The sequence below is a fragment of the Capricornis sumatraensis genome, chromosome 19 (assembly GCF_032405125.1).
Source record: "Capricornis sumatraensis isolate serow.1 chromosome 19, serow.2, whole genome shotgun sequence".
Classification (NCBI taxonomy): domain Eukaryota; kingdom Metazoa; phylum Chordata; class Mammalia; order Artiodactyla; family Bovidae; genus Capricornis; species Capricornis sumatraensis.
Genome location: NC_091087.1, coordinates 27748912 through 27770417, shown reverse-complemented (window position 1 = coordinate 27770417; position 21506 = coordinate 27748912). Strand labels below are relative to the sequence as shown.

The following is a 21506-nucleotide window of genomic DNA, read 5'->3' as shown; positions in this document are numbered from 1 at the left end:
CAAACTCTCAGCATCGGGTGGATCTCCTTCTGATATATTAAACACAAGCCCTCCAGTAGCTTTCCAAGAAAGAGTACATGTGGCGTGGCTTGACTTCATTGTGTCCTCATTCTCCCCACCGTTTAACTAAGAATTGGCTAAATGTAGAATTCAAATGTGAAATAATTTTCTCTTGAAGTTTTGAAGGTATTAATCTGTCACCTTTTAGTTTCTAGAGTTGCTACTGAGAAATCCAGTGCCATTCTGATTCCTGAAGTGAATGAAGTGAAAGTGTTAGCTGTCTCCGACTCTTTATGACCCCATGGACTGTATAGCCCGCCAGGTTCCTCTGTCCATGGGGATTCTCCAGGCAAGAATACTGGAGTGGGTTGCGATGCCCTCCTTCAGGGGATCTTCCCAACCCAGGGACAGAACCCACATCTCTTATGTCTCCTGAATTGGCAGGCGGGTTCTTTACCATCTGAGCCACCAGGGTACCCCCTCTGTTACTTAATACTTGAAATTAAATCTCCCTTTTTTCCTTGCGAGGTTTGCAGGATCTTCTTTTTCCCCCCCTTAGTGTTCTAAAACTTCAAAATAATGTGGCCTGATATGAGTCTGACTATCTGGTTGGTTTCTTCAATCTGGAAACTCACCTCCTTTGTTTCTGAGAAATTTTCCTGAATTATTTCTTTGACAGTTTCTTCCCTTCAGTTTTCTCTGTTCTCTTTTGAATGTATGAATGTTAGACATCCTGTACTTTCCCTCTAGCATTCCTTATTTTTTTCCTCTTTCTTGTCTCTCTCTATCTTTTTCCTCTGCTTTCTGGAAAAGTTTCTTAACATTATTTTCCACCCTTCTGTTGAGGTTTTCATTTCTGCTCTCATCCTTTTAAATTGCCAAGACATTTTTTGTTCTTCTTCTCTGAATGTTCCTTTTTTCATAGCATCATATTTATTCCATGGATGCCTTATCATCTTTGATGTCTCTGAGGTTTTTAGTGATAATTTTTGTTCCAGTTTCTTTTTATTTTCTTTGAACAGATATTTTCCAAATTGCATAGAAGCAGCAAACATGATATAATGAATCCTCCTATGCCCATCATCCAGCCTCAACAGTCATCAACATTTTTTTTTAAAGAAGTAGCTGTCTTTAGCTGTGCCAGGTCTTAGTTGCAGGAACCTGGGCGCCCCGCATTGGGAGTGCCTTAGCCACTGGACCACCAGGGAAGTCCTCGACATTTTCATAATCTTGTTTTATCCGTATCCCCTCTCTAAAAAAGTGTGTATAGAGGTACATATTATAAATAAGTATGTATTTCTAAAAGATAAGGATTTTTTAATCACCCTAAATATTATATTGATAATTCTTTTTCATGACAGCTTCTTCCTACATAAATTTCCCCAGGTTTGTTTTCTCAGTTCGTCTGCCTGGGTCTCTGACTTACATCCAGACACATTCCTCATGATCTGGTGATCCTTGGCGTCCTGCTCATATTTAGCAATAGGACACAGAAACATGCACACAAACTGATTGGAAGCTCAGTGTAGGTGGGTGGGCTTGTTGAGTACACTCTTCACTGTAGACAGATCCAGCTCAGCCCTTTCCCTGGGGACCCTCTGGTATTATAAGTTGGATTGTCTCCCAGGCTGGTCAGATCCCCAAAGGATGCTCTCCTGATCTTGTGCCTGGCCTGTGCCTGGACCCAGCACTGTGGGAACTGAGCTGAGAAAGAAGTGGAAGCTCAGGGGGCCACAGTGAGCTTTTTTTTTTTTGCTTTCTCAGAAGCCCTGAATTTTCAGCAGCGCCTCACCTTCTAGGGTCTGGTGCAGCCAGTCCAGAGACCCCAGGGCCATACTCCCTCCAGATGCCGCCCTCAGCCTCCCGCCAGGCATGGGCTCTGGAGTCCACTGCTGCCTGCCAGCCTCTCCAGATTTAGCTTCGTCTTCTCCCCGGCTGCCCCCCCTCCCCCCCCACCCCCACCCGCGGGGACTTTGCAATGGAACCAGACCGCCTCCCTGCTGCCAGCCCTGCATTTGGTTCCCTCAGGTCTGCTCAGCCAGCTACTGCGTGTCCATCTGCTCTTCATTTTCCAAACTTCGTTGCCATTTTCTTCCTTTTCATTATCTTCATCCTCGTGTTGTTTATCTTCATTTTAGCATTATTTACGATGGTTTTCATTTTGTTTATAATGTTTATTGTTGTTTAACATTGTTTTAGGGTTTCATTGGGGTTTGGGGAGACAGCAGAGCTAAGTGCTTTTTTTCAGTCTTCTATTTTTAACCAGAAGTTACGGCTGTTAAAAGAAAAAAACCAAACAAGCATGATTTTCACTGAGAAAACTGAGACAAAACTGGTTAAATTGGCTGCATTTTGCTTTGTTTGTTTTTGAAGACAATAGAAATTGTCACTGAATGGAAAATGCTTTGTGGGGAAGTGACATTTGAAGTATACTTTGCAGGAACAGAGTAGCTTTCTCAGAGCACAGTGTAGACTGCCAGGGCGAGGAGAATATCAGGCTTTTTCCTCACTTTGACATTTCCTAATTGTAAAGGGGGGCTTCCCTGGTAGCTCAGCAGTTAAAGAATCTGCCTGCCGAGCAGGAGACTCAGGTTGAATCCCTGGCTCAGGAAGATCCCCTGGAGAAGGAGATGGCAACCCCCTCCAGTATTCTTGCCTGGGAAATCCCATGGACAGAGAAGCCTGGTGGGCTACACTCCATGGGGGTCACAAAGAGGCTGACGCAACGTAACAACTAAGCAGCAACAGCATCCGTGAAGGACTGACCACTAGCAACTCAGAAGCTGAGTAGTTAGTGGCTTTGTTTTTCAGATGGTGTCCTCGGATCGAAGCCCGCTCTCCTTCCTGCCCACAGAAGCTCAAGCCCAAGTGTCCCCCCCGCCCCCTTACCCTGCAGCCCACGACCTGCCCCAGCCTCTGCTGCAGCAGCCCCATGCCCAGGAGCCGCCTGCCCAGCAGCCCCAGGCGGCCTCCTCGCTGTCCCAGTTGGACTTCCCGCTCCTCACAGCCCAGGTGAGGCCCACCCGGAGCCCCAGGCAGGAGGGGACACTCATGCCACCCTGAGTTCCAAGCTAAATGGTTCCTTCCTTGTTCCCTGAAGGGCTCATCTTTGACCAGCTTCTTCCCAGATGTAAGCTTTGACCAGCAGTCCATGAGGCCAGGTCCAGCCTTTACTCAGCAGGTGAGTGATCCCCCGGGCCTGCCTCGTCCCCAGAGCAGGAACTGTCACCGTCAGGCTGCTCTGCGCGGGAAACCCACACTCAGCAGGCTTGGTTGGTACCGCACTTCTCCGACCTCAGATGCACTCAATGGCCGGGTAGCCTGGCATTGCCCTGAGCCCTAGCTGCTGGTGCCGGCTGCCTTAGTTCATTGTCAGGCGTCAGCGGAGGACCTTTTGGAACACGTGGTAGAAGACTTGTGATGACATTCTAGCCATAGAATTGTAGACGCGCTCATGCTGGAAGGAACCTAGCAATCCACGGGTCTATCATGATGAGGCGACAAGGAGTAGGCAAGGGCTTTGCCTCGGCCTGAGTTGCTGTGTGTGGCTTCCTGGGAGCCCATCCTGGCCAGGCAGGGGTCCTTCCTGAAGGTTCTTTCATGCAGCCATTTTCTTTTGCTTTTTAGTTTCTCCCTAATAACACAGACTCCCTGATATCTTCCCTGATGGCTCAGAGGTTAAAGCGTCTGCCTCCAATGTGGGAGACCCGGGTTCAATCCCTGGGTTGGGAAGGTCCCCTGGAGAAGGAAATGGTAACCCACTTCAATGTTCTTGCCTGGAGAATCCCATGGACGGAGACGCCTGGTAGGCTAGAGTCCACGGGGTTGCAAAGAGTCGGACACAACTGAGCAACTTCACTTACTTAATAACACAGACAATCTTTTATATCCCTAGATTTTATGTTGTTGTTTAGCCACTAGGTTGTGTCCGACTCTTTGCAACCCCATGGACTGCAGCATGCTAGCCTCCCCTATTCTTTACTGTCTCCCAGAGTTTACTCAAACTCATGTCCATCAAGTAGGTGATGCCATCCAACCATCTCATCCTCTGTCACCCCCTTCTCCTTTTGTCTCAATCTCTCCCAGCATCAGGGTCTTTTCCAATGAGTTGGCTCTTCGCATGAGGTGGCCAAAGTGTTGGAGCTTCGGCTTCAGTATCAGTCCTTCCAGTGAATATTCGGTGTTTATTTCCTTTAAGATTTTATAGTATTCAATAATTATGGTTTGGGCTCCAGGATATATTACAGAGAGAAGGAAGAGCACTTTCCAGAACTTAACAAAAACAGTAAAACAAATAAAGACAGATGTTTCCTGTGTAGGCCATGGGGAGTGGTGAGAACCAATAGTCTCTGCCGCCTGATTTTCTAGAGAAGCCATGTGAGTCTAGGTGAGTCAGTGTCTTTCTGACAAGTGATGGAAACTCCTACTTTTGAAAGATTTTTTAATGGTTTAAAAATTAACTTCAGGAATGGCACCTAAAATAGGCCCCAGTTCTGACCTGTCCTTATCAAGGCTTTTTGCAGAGAGAGGCATGCTTGCATTCCTCCCTCTGAGTGAGAGAAGGAGATGGGGCTACTGTCTCATTTCTTTAGAAAGCAAAGAGGAAAAGAGCCCGTCGCTTCCTTGGTTATAGACAGAGCCTTTGAAGGGTTCCCACCAATGGTAGTTTCCAGAACCCTCAGTGTGCTGAGGAGGGAGGTGGTTGTAACCGGTGGGCCCGCAGAAACCGCAGCCAGTGGCGTTATCCAGGATGGCGTAGAGCACCAGGCAGTGTGCAAACAGGGACACGTCACCCACAGCGTGGCCCTCGGACTCCTCCTTTACTGCAAACCCCTCTCTACCCAAGCAGAATGTTCTGTGTGGGCTGTCATAGCAGAGAAGGCATATGACAGCTCCAATGGCTGGTTTTGCTTGGGGGGCACACAGCACGGTCCTTCCCAGGGAAGCAGAGACCGTCCCTCACACAGTGACCTCTGGTGCCTCCAGGTGCCCCTGGTACAACAAGGTCCCCGAGAACCACAAGACTCCTTTCATTTGAGACCAAACCTGTATTCCAACTGCGGGAATTTCCCAAACACCGTCCTGACAGGTGAGTGTGGGCCACCTCCCAGCTGCTTCTTTCATGTCACTGTTTCTCCAGATACCGCTGTAAGACAGTTTAGACAACATGACACTATATAAAGTCAAAAAATAAAAGCCCTGCAGCTCAGCTTTACCTTGTTGAGATGTGGGAGTCCAGCCCCAGAGACTGTGAGGCAGCAGGGAAGGGCCTGGCAATCCAAGCCTTTTTCCAACCTGCTTAGTTTCTAGTGACTGATAACTATTCAGAGGGAGGAAACCTGCAAAACTGGGACTTGTGGAACTGACTGCAAAGAACACAGATTCCAGAGCAGGACTGTGGGCGTGGGGGTGGTTGGGACATGAGTGATGACTGTCCTGGTGGGCGAGATGGCGGGGTTGTCACCAGTCGTGTCCCGAATGACCTGTCCCCCACGCCTTCTAATCTGCACTGTTCTCCCTTCTCACTGCTCTTTCCAGAAGACTCAAGCACCAGCCTATTCAAAGACCTCAGCAGTGCACTGGCAGGCATGCCCGAGGTCAACCTAAGCATGGACACTCCGTTCCCACTGGAGGAAGAGCTCCAGATCGAACCGCTGAGCCTGGACGGACTCAACATGTTAAGCGATTCCAGCATGGGCCTGCTTGACCCTTCTGTAGAAGAGACATTTCGAGCTGACCGACTGTGAGGTGATTAGAGTGGGACAGGAGGACGTATTTCTGAAACAGCTAAAACAGAACGGAATAGAACCAGCTCCACCCCTGGGCGTTACTTATCTCGGGCTTCTGACCTGGAAGGAGCCCAATTCCTCGGCTCCCAGCTCTCAGATGAGGTCCCATCTCAGTCGCCGTGGCCTTCTCTCAACCACAGGGCTTGGCGCCACCCCTCAGGCCGGCAGCACAGGCCCTGTCGCTGCAAGCCTGCTGCTTTGGCGCTTCTGGTGACTCGGGTCGTCCTCACACCCAGGACATCTTTTATTGACCGTCTAGCCGGTCGATGAGTAAGAGAAAATGTGTGCCGAGAGGCCTCAGTAGCCGTGTGTAATGCTTAGAACCACTGATTTCAGTCGACACTGAAGAAAAGAGCCGGAGCAGGGGGCAGTCAGGGGCTGCGGGCCTCTGGGAGCTGACTCACCTCCAGCGACGGTACCAAGCCCCACAAGGCCTGCCGTGGTCCCGCTGTCTCACCTCGGCACCCCAGGCAGCCATGGGATGTCCAGGGCAGCGTGGAGGGCCAGGACTCCCTGAGAGGCCTCCATTCGAACCCAAGGATTTCTGCCGCACATCCAAGAAGAGACTTGAGTTGAGCAAACTGAATTCTAATTGGTTTTCTCCCAGTTTGTAATCTCTTCTCTGCTGCTGCAGTACCCCTTTTCCTTTGGATGAGAGGAAAAGGAAAACTATTTTATTTTATTCTGTCACTGAAAAAAAAAAATCAAAATCCCCTGGTAATGGATGAGCCTGAAGAGAACAGGACTTCTACTCGGTGGCTGCGGAAGACAGAGAAGGGGGCTGTGTGTAGGTATCTTACACACACAATGTCCTCTAGACAAGCTACAAACCATCTAGGCCTCCCTGTCTACAGACTGGCCAGGAGGAACAGCTGGGGGTCTGGACCAGCACCACCCCCCAACCCAGCAGTTGTGCAGCAGCAGAGGGAAGCTGGTTCTCTGTGGAAAGGGTGTGTTCCTGTCACCCCACTAGACCATAAGCTCCTTGAGGGCAGAGACTGTGCCTTACCCATCACCAAACCCCTAGCACCCAACAAGTGCCTGGCACTGAACAGGTGCCGCCGACCTGTGCGTCGAATGCACACATGCGTGAATGAGCAGATGAATGCACGAATGAATGACTCTGCCTCGCTAGGAGGCAGCCTAATCTTTCACTGACCCTCTTCCTCACCAAAGCTCAGAGCTTCCGCTTTTCTAACACTTGTGCCTGTGGTTAAGTGAAGCATACACCTTAAGATGCTTTTAACACTAGGTGACCAAGTCCACGCTTAGGCCACATGCCCTGTCCTCCTCAAGGCTACGGATGTGGGTGGACACTGTCTTGTGAGTGCACCTAGGGTGGCTCAGCAAGCTGGGGCCTCCCCCATACTGGGACCTCGGGGGTCCCGGCCATCACAAACATCTTCTCTCTCAGACCCGTGTTTTGCTCTCGATTGCATTAAGAGATTCACCCTCTGAGGCTGAAGAAATAGTGTATGGTAAAACAAAGGCCTAATTTACAGAACTATCATTAGGCATCAGTACTTTAGCACAAAATGGTATTACTGTATTTCCACCTGGCTCCTCTGATTCAGTCTGTGCCAGCCCCTGACCAGAAACCCCAATGGGTGGGCTTAAAAGCCATCAGGGGAGGAGTCTGGGCAAAGGGGCCTCACGTGGGCCTGGGAAGACAGCCTAGAGTGGACAGACACACTGAAGGAGGGATAAAGATGCTAGAGCCAGACAGACAGCTTCTTTCCAGGGGACACCAGGCACATTGCTGAAGGGTCCAGATTGCCCCCAGCTAAAGGAGCAAGGCGGTATCGTGTGGGTCTGAACCTGACACATGGCCCTGGTGGCAGGAAGGGTCTGTCATGGGGTCCTTGGGCTGTTGACCTCTCCAGACCTTCTCCTATTTCCTTCTGTCTTCAGGGGGCTCCCCTCCCTCCAATCTCAAGTAACCCCAATGGTGCACTGATCCATCTCCACTGTGGAGCCCAGGTCTTGGTCTTCCCATGTCACATTCGCTCTGAACACCCCCGCTCTTGAATTAGAAAGACCAGAGCCCTCCCTGCCTGAGCTCTGGCTCAGGAAGAGGCTGTGGGCCTCCCCTTCAAAGCCTTATTCGCAGGTAGACTTCCAGATCTCAGTGACTTTTTGTGAAAGAAAATGGCCTTTCATTGTACACAGCACCCCAGCGTGCTGAAAGAGCCAGATGCTGCCTGCCTCTCGTGTGTCAGAGACCCCCTGAGATCTGAACTAGCCTTTCAGACAAGGGGGAGTGCTGATGTCATGAGAGGGTTGTTTGTTGTTTTTTTTTTTTTAATGGAGATTCTAGGATAGTCTGCTCTCTACACAGTGCCTTACCTGTGGCGATCACTGGTATCAGGGTCCCAACTCTCTGGCTGCACAGCAGCCCAGCCGTACAGGCAGAGATCCCGAGACATGCAGGACCAAGTGTGCTCCCCCTGGGCATTCACCAAGGACTTGTAGAAATGGAGGCTCCTGGGAAAAGTGACTTATTTGGGGGGAGGGAAACGATGACAGTAAGGTTTAGCACTGAACCCAGTTTGTCCTTAGGTCCATCCATCCCCTCTCTTCCTGTGAAAAGGTTTTGGACATTATACAACCCACCTTGCTTACCCAGTGTCAAGGACACCCATGGACAGGGCTCGCCCTGACCTCCTCACCGCTGCCTTTGGTCCTCAGCATCTGAAATGGCTGCAGATTTCAGAGTAAACTATTTTTCAATATTTAGTTTTTCACAAGAAATCGATGGTTGTACTACTCTCATTTACTAGCAGTTAAACAGCATAGAACTAAAAACCTATCTGTGTTTCTGTTTTTCTCGCCCTTCTATACGGTTGTGGTTTTTAGGACATAAGGTGTCAGGAGAACCTTGGTTATGTCTAGATCAACATGAATTCTCCACTGTCCTGTCTCATTTCTCCTAAGTCTACTGCATATTACCTGAGCTGAAATGTATATCCCAGTCCATTTCCATAGTTGAAGACACTTCCTACCCTGACCCTCGTCGTCTCTTCTGATTCACGCACGGCCGGTCTGGTCCCAAGCGTGTTTCTTCCACTGCTTTGTGATGGAAACATCACAGCAAAACTAATCAGACCTCCCACCAGTATCCTAGTCCACATGCCCCTCGTCAAACAATATTTAAAGATTGGAAATTTGTATAAGGTAGCTTCCAAGTTTTATAATGCATTGTTTTACATCTTTCGTAATTAAAAGCAGCACAATAAGGTTGTATGTGCGTCTGGTGTCTTCCTTGGCCTCCAGTGAGATAAACTGGTGGCGAGCCCTTCTCACTCAGTGCAGCCCAAAGTCAGAGATTTCTGGTCCACGGCTGAGCAGAGCCTGCACTGGCCCGCTTCTCTTAATGTGTGCGGTGGCACCCTGTCCTGGGAGAAGGCCAGAAGGAAGCAGCGGCGCCTGTGCACCCAGGACAGAGGCATCATTGTAGGGGCTCAGCACTCTGCTCCCCCTTCTGAGGTTCAAGCCACTGAGGTACCTCCCCCAGCCTCTCTGCTGCAGGTACTGCTCTTTAGCTCTTCCAATCCTAAAGGAAATCAATCCTGAATATTCATTGGAAGGACGGATGCTGAAGCTGAAACTCCAGTACTTTGGCAACCTGATGCAAAGAGCCGACTCATTGGAAAAGACCCTGATGTTGGGAAAGATTGAGGGGAGGGGGAGAAAAGGGGTGACAGAGGATGAGATGGTTGGATGGCATCACTGGCTTGATGGACATGAGTTTGAGCAGACTCCGAGAGATGGTGAAGGACAGGGAAGGCTGGCGTGCTGCAGTCCATGGGGTTGCGAAAAGTTGCACACAACTGAGTGACTCAACAACAACAACCCATTTCACCAAGGACTTGGGTTCCTCTTTCTACCCTCAACCCTCTCCCCCTGTCCCAGCAGGGTTCAGAGCGTTGACCTCTCCAAGCAAACAGCCTCAGCTGCCCCTAGAGACCCAGAGGCTCGTCAGAAAGATGACTCTTCTGAAATCTTACTCAGAAATCCCACCTCTGACCCTGACTTCCTGAGCCACCATTTCTATCCCAGTCCCCACAGAGCCTGTCATCTGACCCCACTGGGACTTCTGTCCCATGTCCCTCCTCTCAGTCTGCCTGTCCCCTCTTCATTCCCCGGCTGAGCCCACCAACTCAGAGGCCTTCAGGACACCCTCGCCAGCCCTCCTCCTGCTCTGACCCTGGCGTTTCTCAGTAGCTGCACACTGCCCCTAAACTCCCTCCCTCTTCTGCCTCCAGACCTCTGCTCTCATCAGGGCCCTTCTCTCCTCAAAAGCGGAAATTCCAGGTTTCCTTCAGAGGGCAGCTCCCTCGGCATCCCAGCTGCCCCCACACCATCCTTTCTCCTGGAAAACTTGCCTAAATCAGTACCCATCCGTACCTCCCTCCCCTCTGCCTTACCTAGTTCTCAATTTTCACGTGTGATTTATCTGTGCTTCCTCCAAGGATTCCTGGTCCTCCCCAGGCCTCATCCTCTCCAGCAGCTTTTCCCCCTCAGCCTGAAGACGGTCTAAGTGTGTTTAGTTCCTCAGTTGTGTCTGACAACACCACGGACTGTAGTCCACCAGGCTCCTCCATCCATGGGGTTCTCCAGGCAAGAATGCCCAAGTGGGTTGCCATTCCCTTCTCCAGGGGATCTTCCCGACCCAGGGCTTGAACCTGGGTCTCCTGCATTGCAGGCAGATTCCTAAATATCTGCGGCACAGTCTCCTCCTTGCTAAAGGCCAACAGTGAAACAAGGCTCTCAACTCTGACTTCTCCAACCACGACCTCTCTCTGGAAGAGCTGCTCACGCTCAGCTCTGGTCTCAACTCCTCTGGCCAGTCCAGTCCCTGTCCTCCATGGCCCTTCCCTGACATTTGAGCCCTGTGGCTGCTCCTGTTCCCTCCCCTAGGTACTCTCTCTGGCTCCAGTAAATCCTTCTCTTGTTCTCTCAGGGAACATCCTCCACTACCATCTCTTTTTTCAGAACCACTGTCCCCAGGCCATCACCTCCAAGCTGATGGCCCCTGACATCCAGCCTCCCATCCCCCTTCCTGTTAGCTCAGGCTCACCTGCGCTCCATCCCATGTGCCTGCCGCACAGCCCTTCATAGCTCTGTGTACACTGGCGAGCATTCCTCATCACACTCGACACTGGCCGTCCCCATACAACTCTCAGCTCTGTGAGGACAGGGACCTTGCCTTCTACTTGAATTCTGTATCGCTGGTGCCTATATTTTCGAACTGCTGACTTTTGCCCGCCCTCTCAGATTACAGACCACACATCCCTTCTCCTCCTCCCCTCAAATCCAGCCTGAGTCCGGAAGGGCCGCCTCAGCCACCATTCTCTCTCTCCTTAGCCTGACACCATCTTCTCATCCAGCTCCCTCCTCATCTCTGGCCCACGAAGCAGCCTTTACCTCCCCTTAGAAATTAGCAGAGTAGGGACTTCCCAGGTGATCCAGGAGTGAGGACTCTGAACTCCCAATGCAGGATGCCCAGGTTCAATCCCTGGTCAGGGAACTAAGATCTCACTCGCCACATGATGCGGTCAAAATAAAGAGATTTTTTTAAAAGAAAAAAAAAATTAGTGACAGATTTTACTCATGTTTTTGTGCCCCAGGGTTCTTAAACAATAAGTACCTCCCTCCCCAGTTTTATAGCATTGTAGGGGTTCATTGTGTAATGAATTCATAATGAGAGCACTTAAAATCATGCCCTGCACATCATAAACACTCAATAAATGTCAATTATTACATTATTTGTTGCACAGATACACTGTCATTTAAAAAAAAAAAGGATTCACAAATCTTTAGAAGTACTGAATCTGTATAGGGCTTGCTTTGAAACACCAAATCTTACGGTCTTAAGTTGGTCCTATTTGGGTCCTGTTTGCCAAATGAGCGCTTTACTATTTGCAAGTATGGAAAAGCCAGTTATATATATGGGACTGTGTCCCCCTGTGGACACTAGATGGAGCCGAGACACAAGAGTAGCTGTTAGGACCCAGAAACAGCCCCTAGCGCCCCCTGACCCTCTCCTCCAATTTCACCTTTAGACGGGTAGGCGGCAGTGTGCTTAGCAGGTAATCCTGCTACGGCAGCGTGTAAGTCTCTCGAGTGACCGCTCAGACCCTGCACGTCACACGTCCCCGAAGCAGGCCAAGGGTGGCTTCTTGGGTTTATGGGTGAGGAAGGAGGCCCAGATGGCGCTGAGTCACCTGGCGACACCGGGAACCCAGACCTTGCGCACGGCCGGGCTTCCCCACCGGCGCATCGCGGACCCCCAAAGCTCAAATGTGCGGGCGGAGCCCGGCAAGCGGCCCGACCCCGACGGACCCCCAGGGCCTGAACCGCGCCCCTCACCCACCCGGGGGCCCGGGGGACCCAGCCCCGAGCGGAGGGTCCTGGGGCGCGGGGAGGGAGCACGAGCCCAAAGGGAGGGCGGGATTTTCTCTTTCCAGCAGTGTTTTTACATTTTTTAAATAAAAGGCTTTGCTTTTATAATAATAGTACATGCACATTATAAGAAATTCAGGTTAACAGTGAAGAGCACAAAAAAGAAAATTGTCAGGTGGTCCGGAAAGCAGCACCCGCAGAAACGTCGATGGAGACATCTGCCGACGCACCTATTCAGAGAAAAGACCAGATAGGTGCCTGGAAATTTCAACCAAGAAGTGGTCACAGAATACATGCTTCTTTTGGAAAAAGTCTTTCACAGAAAGGAAAAAAAAGAAGAAGGAAAAGAAGAAGCCTAAATGTAACTAAAGAAGTAGCCGAGCTGCAAATAATTAAAAGAGAAGAAAAATACCCAGAAGCTGAATTCATCCTTTAAATTTGTTTCAACTGTAGATGGCATCTCTTGACAGCGCTGGAGTGGGGAGGAAATGAGCTCACCCACTTCCCCTCTCCTCCCCCCTCCCAAAGGTTGTGAGTTCTTATTTTCACATTGTCAAGGTTTGTGCTACTTACATCCGGTCCTGTAACCATCCTTCCCACCATTGTTTGGCCCCATTCTGTGTGTGCCTGGGTCCCCTGCTCACCGCCAGGCCTTTCAGAGTGGGTTTCCCAGCCCTCCCTCCTGAGTTCTTTCTTTCATTTATTTATTTTAGCTACACTATGTAGCATGTGGGATCTTAGTTCCCCAACCAGATATTGAACCTGCGCCCCCTGCAGTGGACGCCCAGAGTCTTAACCCCTTGACTGCCAGGGAAATCCCATTAGTTCTTTGATTCCCCTCATGTCTGACTTGACTTGTCCCTAAGAAATCTGTTTAAGAAGGGCTTTGGGCAGTGGTCACAGACAACAGGGTGGTTGGCTGCTGGGAGCAAAGGTTGGAGACCTCAGTTCTGAAAAGGGGTGGGTGGGCTCTAAAATTGACTGAATTATCCCCAGTGAAACTGACATAAATCCCCAATGTAGGGACAAGCACTCATACTCTCCAGTATGATTCCTGGCTGAAAACTGAGTCTTCAGCTTGTATTTGGTGGCACATAGTCCCCAGGCGGCTCAGTGGTAATGAATCCTCCTGCAGGTGATGCAGGAAACTCGGGTTCGATCCCTGGGTTGGGAAGATCCCCTGGAGAAGGAAATGGCAACCAGAACACTGACACTTGTCTGGGAAATCCCTTGGACAGAGGAGCCTGGAGGGCTACCGTTCATGGGGGTCGCAAAAGAGTTAGACACGACTGACCACACAAGTTGAATTCTTAGAATTTGGAGATAGAGGAACTGACGGGAGTAGGGATCCCAGAGGGATCGTTCGTTCTCTCTCTCTCTCTTTTTTTTTTGCCACATCACGCAGCAGGTAGGATCTAAGTTCCTGGACCAGGGATCAAACTTATGCCCTCTACCTTGGGAGCACGGAGTTTTAACCCCTGAACTACCGGGGAAGTCTCTTATTTTTTAAAGAAAGAACATGCCAGATTTCTGGTTCAGGGGGCCTCTGTCTCCAGGCCATCACCACTACCTTAACAACCCCCCTCACACACACACACACACACACACAATACATACACATTTCATCCCTTTGACAGCAGTGCCCTGTCCCATATTCACCTGGAAAAATCCAACTTCTCCTTTAAGACTTAGGTCAAATGACACCGCCTCTGTGAAGCCTCTGTGAAATCTATGTTACGGCTTGGCAAACGGGGATGTGTGGTCAGCTTGTGCATAGGGATAGGGCCTAGGGACTTCCCTGGTTGCCCAGTGGTTAGGGCTCCATGGTTCCACTGCAGGGAGCCAGGGTTCGATCCCTGGTCCAGGAACTAAAATTCTGAATGCTCTGTGGCATGGCACCAAAAAAAAAAAAAAAAGACCATCTAGACACAGTCCTGCTTGGGGGCCGAGGGTACGGGCTCTGGAGTTGTAGAGACCTGGGTTCAAATCCGCCTCCACTCTCCCTGGCTCTGAAGTCAGGGCACGCAAGTGGCCTCTGTGTGGTTCAGTTTCCTTATTTATAAAACAGGGATGGAAAGGTTGTGCCAGCCCCTGGTACACACTTCCTAAATCTTAGGTATTGTTTTCACTGTTGAATGTTTTCCCTAAATGGGTCCTTTATTGCTAGACCTCAGAAACACAACAAAAGGATTCGTTGAGAAGATCAAGTACTCTGAGAGAAGCACTGAATAGTTTTCTCCGCGCACAGAGGGCTCCTGTGGAGCCGCCTCTCTCCTGTCTAAGGAGCTGGTGTGACTGGCATTGACCAGGCTGACCAGGGCAACAGCAGCCAAACTCACATCTCCTGGTTGCACCAGCTTTTTCTTTATTCCAAAGGACCTTCAGGACCAACCGCTTGTGCTGGTGCTCTTTCACTCAGCGTGTCTGACTGCTTGTGACCCCATGGATGTGGCCCCCCAGGCTCCTCTGACCATGGGATTTCCCAGGCAAGAATACTGGAGTGGGTTGCCATGCCCTCCTCTAGGAAATTTTCCTGAGATTAAACTCACTTTCCAGGGATTAAACTCACTTCTCTTGTGTCTCCTGCATGGGCAGGCAGATTCTTTTTTTTTTTTTAACTTATTTTTAATGGAAGGATAATTGCTTTACAATATTGTGTTGGTTTATGCCATACATCAACATGATTGAACCATAGGTATACATGTGTCCCCTCCCTCTTGAACCTCCCTGCCCCCTCCCACCCCATCCCACCGCCCTAGGATGTCACAGAGCGCTGGTTTGAGTTCCCTGAGTCGTACAGCAGGCAGGCAGATTCTTCACTACTGCGTCGCCTGGACTAACCTCAGATAATGCTTCTTCACCTGCTCAAAACTTGGCCTTGTAAGTGTCGGATCTCCCTTAACTGCTTTCTGCAGGGCTCTGGTTTCACTCCAACAAGCCCAGCACACTGCCAGGGGACTGCTTTGTTGGTTGCAAGATGAGCCATGCAGACTGGAGGCTGCTGGGCTCTCCCCTCCCAGAAGCTAGGTCTGCGCACACAGGGTCCCCTGGCATGTTGGCTGGACCCACTTGGCCAATCGGATGCTCCCTCCAGGACTTTGAAGCCTGAGTGGGAGAATGAGTGAAGCAGGAGTGAGTAAGCAAGGAGTTACTGACACTGAGCCACATTAATGGCAGTGCCTTGGAAAGAAGTTTCCCCAGGCCCCTGTAAGGCCATTATTCTGCATTGGGAAGCTTGGCCATTCAGCAGTTCTCCCAGGCTGGGTGCTGCCCCACTGACTTTCTCATCTGTCCTCTGGAGCAGAGAACTGCTTCACTTCACAGTTTGTGAGGCTGAACTCCCCAAAGAGAAGCCTGGGGATCTTGTAGCGCTGTGTCTTCCCCGGCCCCGGGGGCTGCTCTGCCATCTGGTTTCCTGTTGCTGACTCTGCCTTCTCTTTCAGATGCACCGGTAGCAGTGGGAGCTGGTGAAATGTGTCATTTCTGGTTCCAGGTTCTTTTGGAAGAAAGAATTCTGTGGGCCAGCTCTGGGGAACGTCCATGGTTACACCAGCACACAGCTCTAGCTGCTGCAGACAGCCTTCACCCAGGGGGCCTGAGAACTAGTGCTCCCCACAGCAAAGCCTGGCAAACCCTAGTTCCACAGAATGTTGACAAAGAGATGCACAGGTGGGGCTTCCCTGGTGGTCCAGTGGCTAAGACTCTGCACTCTCAATGCTGGGGGCACAGGTTCCATCCCTGGTCAGGGAACTAGATCCCACATGCCACAACTAAAGTTCTTGCATGCCTCAACTAAGACCCGGTGCAAAGAAATAAATTCACATTTTTAAAAAGGTTGGGGGAGATCCACAGAGCCATGCTCCTCTGGCCTGGGGTGTTGGCTGCCTAAACACAGTGGAAAGACGTCTTCACTAAGGGCATTCTCAGGGGCTCTCAAGGGCCAACCCACTTCCAAGAGGTTGACCTGGTGGTTAGCATTGCTCAGACTTGTGAACTGGACTTTGAAAGGAGCAAAGGAGAAGGGAAAGGATGGAGCAAAATGGAAAAGAACACATGGAAAGGAGAGGGCATCCAGAGGTTTTCGAGGGGGTTGTTTGTTTTGGCCTTGCCACAAGGCTTGGGGGATCTTGGTTCCCTGACTAGAGATTGAACCCACGTCCCCTGCAGGGGAAGTGCAGAGTCTCAGTCACTGGATCAGCAGGGAAGTCCCTCCTGGAGGTTTCACAGAAGGCCTGGTGAGTCCAGGCTCAGGGAAGTCCATCAGACGCCTCTGAACCATCCATGAAAACTATTAATTCACCTACGGATGGCTAGAAGTCTTTTTTTTTTTTTCCAGTTCAAAAATGTCTCCATGGTCATCTAGTTTGTGTGAATGAAAGTGGCTTACCAATGCAGGTTTGTTAAAATATTTGTGGTAAAATAGTCATTTTACCAAATAAATCTTGACTTGAAATCTTGGAGAAAATAAAATTGGAAGCCAGAACAAAGTTATGTGATTAGGTGAGAATTAATGGTGAAGAGATTGAATCAATATGGCAGCTTGAACACATGTTCCAACCTAAGTGGAAAAAAATATATACATTAAAGAAAAATCTATCATAGGGCTAGAAACTACAAAGAGATATCCTCATCATCAGAATTTGTGAGGAGGGACTTCCCTGGCAGTCCAATGGTTAAGACTGCATGCTTCCAATGAAAGGGGCATGGGTTTGATCCCTGGTGGAGGGGCTAAGATCCCACATGTTGCTTGGCACAGCCAAAAAAATAAAAATAAATAAAATAACAGAAAAAAATAATGAGGAGTAAAGGATGCCGCAGAGCAAAAGGCAAAGAGATGGGATTGAGTTGAAGGTGAAAGTCTAGCCATACGTGTTCAGAAGAGGATGCTGTGAAAGGAAGGGCTGGCCTTTGGGGGGAGGCAAGTGCAGGGTAGGTGGGCACAAGGAGCAGGAGATCCATGCAGCTGATAAGGTGACCAGTGGGTGTGGTTAGGCCTTGCTGTTCCCCACCGCACCAAGCAGCTGGCCCCGATGATGCTAGCAGACAGCAGAGAGATAGCACAAACCTGGGAGGGGCCGGACACAGGGCTCACTTCCTTCAGAAACAATGAGCCCTTTATCAGTAAGATAAAGACTGACAGCCAACAGAAACTCCAGGGTGAAGACACCACCAGGCAGTTCACAGAGAAAGAAATACAAATAGCTCATACGCACATGAAAAGACTCTTGATCTCATGCATAATGAGAGAAACAGGTTAAAACAATGAGATACAAATTGTTCACTCTTGACACTCACTCTTAACACCTCAGGGCTGGGGAGGGTGTGGGGAAATAGGGCTCTCACAGACAGCTGATGGCCGGTAAATTGGTACCACCTTTCTGGAGGACAATTTGATATCAGTCTCTAGACAGAATTATGAAGGCACTAGAAGAAAATATGATAAAAAAAACTTTTTTATATTTCTAGAGTGGGGAAAACTTTCCTAAGCAAGATGAATATACCAAAGATAAAAGACAGGTGACAGCCATTAGGGGCAACATACATAATAACTTAAAATATGCAGAGTCTCTTCATATCACAGGATAAAGTTTTATTTTCCAACATACAAATGGTCAAAAGACAAGAATAGGCAATTCACAGAAGAAACGCAAGTGGCCACTTGTTGAGAAATGACATTTATGCTCACTAAGGATCAGAGAAATACAAATTTTAAAAGTGATAATATCTAGCATTGGCAAGAAGAAAGGCTTGCTCCTGGACACAGTGGGCTTTATGTGCTGGTAGATTCTTTTGAGAAGGCAATGGCAACCCACTCCAATATTCTTGCCTGGAGAATCCCGGGGACGGAGGAGCCTAGTGGGCTGCCGTCTATGGGGTCGCACAGAGTCGGACAGGACGGAAGCGACTTAGCAGCAGCAGCAGCAGCAGAGTCTTTTGAAGGACCATGGAAAGAAAGCATCAGCATGAAAAATATCTACTTCTAGGAACCTGTCCTTTAGGAATATTTGCTCAATGGTAGGTGAGTATGTGAAGAAGTATACACGTGATAGAAATCTTTGTTTTAGAGAAAAACTGAAGATAATCTAAAGATAATCTAAATAATCAGAATGTGGGGAGAGTAAGGGGAGTTCACGTTCTGTATTTTTGTATTGTTTGAACTTCCATTGAGGATATTTAAAATTAATGCCAAATGTTTGATTTTCAGGAAGTTATTTAGGACTTCCCTCGTGGTCCAGTGGTTGAGAATCTGCCTGCCAATGCAGGGGATATGGGTTTGATCCCTGGTCAGGGAAGATTCCACATGCCACAGAGCGACTAACCCCATGAGTCACAACTACTGAAGGCCTCGCTCTAGAGCCCAGGCTCCACGAATAAGCCACCATGGTGAGAAGCCTGAGCACCGCAGCTAGAGAGGAGCCCCTGCTAGTTGCAACCAGAGAAAGCTCGAGCACAGCCACGCAGACCTACTGCAGTCAAAAATAAATTTAAAAAAAGAAGAAGAAATTACTTAGAGTGAGCTGAAACTCCAGCATCTCCCATCCCTAAACTTAAATGACCTTGAAATCAACACCCAAAACCTCTCAGGCACAACCAGAACAAAAAAGGAAAAGCATAGCTCAGAATCTGAATCCGTATAATCTAGCCCCTCCCGATGGGAAGAGATGAAGAGGAGTCCTTCACACAGCACCTCCTTTACCTGGCTGGAGAGCCTGATGCACTGTGAGTATGTGGTCATAACTGCACGGAGTAAGCTGGCCAGTTCCCCGCGCCCATATCTGGGCTGAGACCTTTGTCCTCCTCCAAACACTAGTGACCCAGCCTGCCCCCAGGTGCCACTTCCCTCTCTGCCTCCGCCATTTGGTCTCATCTCACCCATGACTCTGCCTGCTGTCTTTGTCATTGCTCCTATTCGGGACTGATTGTCAAGATACATAACAATTGCTACAGCATGGCCATCTGCCAGGCAGAACAGACACCACCTGCACCAGTAGACAGAGGTAGCAAATTACCCCCAAACTCAGTGATCTAGAACAACAAACTTTTATGATCACACACACTCGTGGGTCAAGAATTCTGAGCTGCTGAGCTGCTGAGCTGGGTGGCTCCGACTCAGCGTGTTTCATGAAGTTATAGTCAAGATGTCAGCTGGCGCTGTAGTCCTTTGAAGGCTTGGCCAGGGCTGGAGGATCTTCTTCCAAGACGTCTCTCTCACAAGGCTGTGGGCGGGAGGCCTCAGTGCATCATGTGTGGGTCCCTCCACAGGGCTGCTTGAGCACCATCGCAACGTGGCGGCTAGATTTCCCAGAGGAAATGACTCAAGAGAGCAAGGCAAACTCGTAATATCTATCTATTATGACCTAGCCTTGAAAGTCACATGCTCATTTCTGCAGTATCCTAGTGGTTACACTCATCGGACTTATTTTGTGTGGGAGGAACTGCACAAGCCTGTAAATACCAGGAGGGAGACTCAACGGGGATATTTCGGACACTGGTTGCCACAGCACTGTATCACTCCCTGTTTAAAATCCTCTAGAGACTTCCCGGGTAGTCCAGTGGCTAAGACTCTGTGCTTCCAATGCAGGGGGCCCCAGTTCCATCCCTGGTCAGGGAATAGACAGTACACACCACGACTCTTTAATAAGAGATCCCAAGTACCACAACCAAAAGTTCACATGCAGCAAGTAAAGACCCCACATGCCTCAACAAAGATCAAAAATCTGGGTGCCGCAACTAAGGCCCAGCCCAGCCAAACAATAAATAAATAATTCTTAAAAAAAGATTAAAAACACAGTAAAATAAAACCCTCTAATGACTTCCCACCACTCTTAGAATCAAAAGCAAATTCTTGGCCATGACCTTACGAAGCCTGGTGTGAACTGGCCTCTACCTACTGTCCAATCTCATCATGTCCTTCTTTACCCACTAAACTCACCAAGCTTCCATCTATCCCCCAACTTCCCAAGTTCATCCTTTCTGTTTCCTGCTCCCTCTGTCTAGAAGTCTCCTTACCCAGATCTTTGGGTGACTGGTTCCTTCTCATCTTTCAGATTTCTCAGCTCAAACATCATCCCCTCAGACAGGCTTCCCTGACTACCTTATCTAAAATAGCCCCTGCCCTAGCCTATCACTCTCTTTCACATCACCTTGTTTTGGGAGGTTGTTCACTGTTACAAATGTGCGGGTACTACCTCAATGATGACATGTAATTTGCATTTTACAGTCTGGTGGTATGATGTATGTACCCCTGCAGTCACTGCCAACGTCGCGCTACATTTCCTTAGGGGATGCACATTCACATCCCAGGGTGTTAACGTCTTCCTGGCACTGATCTCTACCTGAAATTATCTTGTTTATGGGATCACCACTCTTCTCCCTTCACGTACCAACAAGAGTTCTTATTTACAGGTAGCAGATCCTTCTCTAGCTGGTTTCAGTGGGAAAGGAATTTGTTTAAGAATATTGGGTACCCTCTAGAATCTCCAGGAAAGCAGAGAACCAGGCATGGAGGCCATCAGTGTGGATAGCCCCCATCGCACTGACACTGTCATTTGCTCTGGGCGTGCACTTGACGATGGGCGCCGCCACTGGGGTGCCAGCTACCGCTGCCTCTGGGAGCCAGACGGATCCACTGTCGTCCTCTCTTGGGCCTGCTTCTCAATGACACGTAGCCTCTTGCGAGTGCATCTGATTGGTGGCGTCTTAAGTCACGTGCTCTGCTCCTTCTCCACGTGAGGCTGGGAAGCCACCTGGCTTCTACTGTGGGGAGGTATGTGTTCACTGGGTGGGAAATTCTCAAAATGTAGGAAGGGTGTTCCATGATGTAGGGATGTCAGAGTGAGGATGGTGTCTATCTTGCACCGTCTATCCCTTAGTTACCCCTTAACATCCTCATCAACCCTCCTTCCATAAGTAGTGTTACAAACAACAAGAGAACCGAAGAGAGAGCTGGTTCGCAAAAAGAGAATAGTTACTTTGCAAAGAGAATTCATGACTTCATTCTAAAATGTGGGGCTTTCTGCCAATTTCTGACCATCTTACTCATGTACCTATTTCTTGTTTGCTTACAGCAGCCCTCTAGTAGGAGTTATAAGAGCTGGGGCCTTGTTCATCTCTGTATCCTCATAGAGCAGTGTCCAGCACATCACAGGTACCCATAAATGTTAAGTTAGTGAACTGTGTCCGTGAAGTCCCTTCCTACAGTGAGCAGGGCTGACCGGTGCGACCAGTAGGGAGCTGTGGAAGTGGCAGTGTGTGACTTTCAAGCCTCAGTTGCCATGGCTAACAGCCTCCTCCTTTGCCTGTTGCAATTTC

At 49.4% G+C, this 21506-nt stretch overlaps 1 protein-coding gene across 1 annotated transcript in view; it reads left to right on the top strand.

The window, feature by feature from the left end:
- Positions 1–5978, top strand: part of CRTC3 (CREB regulated transcription coactivator 3) — a 93733-nt gene extending 87755 nt beyond the window's left edge. Inside the window, exons 12-15 of the mRNA XM_068991304.1 lie at positions 2812–3012; positions 3101–3181; positions 4987–5089; positions 5542–5978. Coding sequence (XP_068847405.1) covers positions 2812–3012; positions 3101–3181; positions 4987–5089; positions 5542–5747 — 591 coding nt within the window. The 3' untranslated portion in view covers positions 5748–5978. The remainder of the gene's footprint in view (positions 1–2811; positions 3013–3100; positions 3182–4986; positions 5090–5541) is intronic.
- Positions 5979–21506: the final 15528 nt, after the last annotated feature.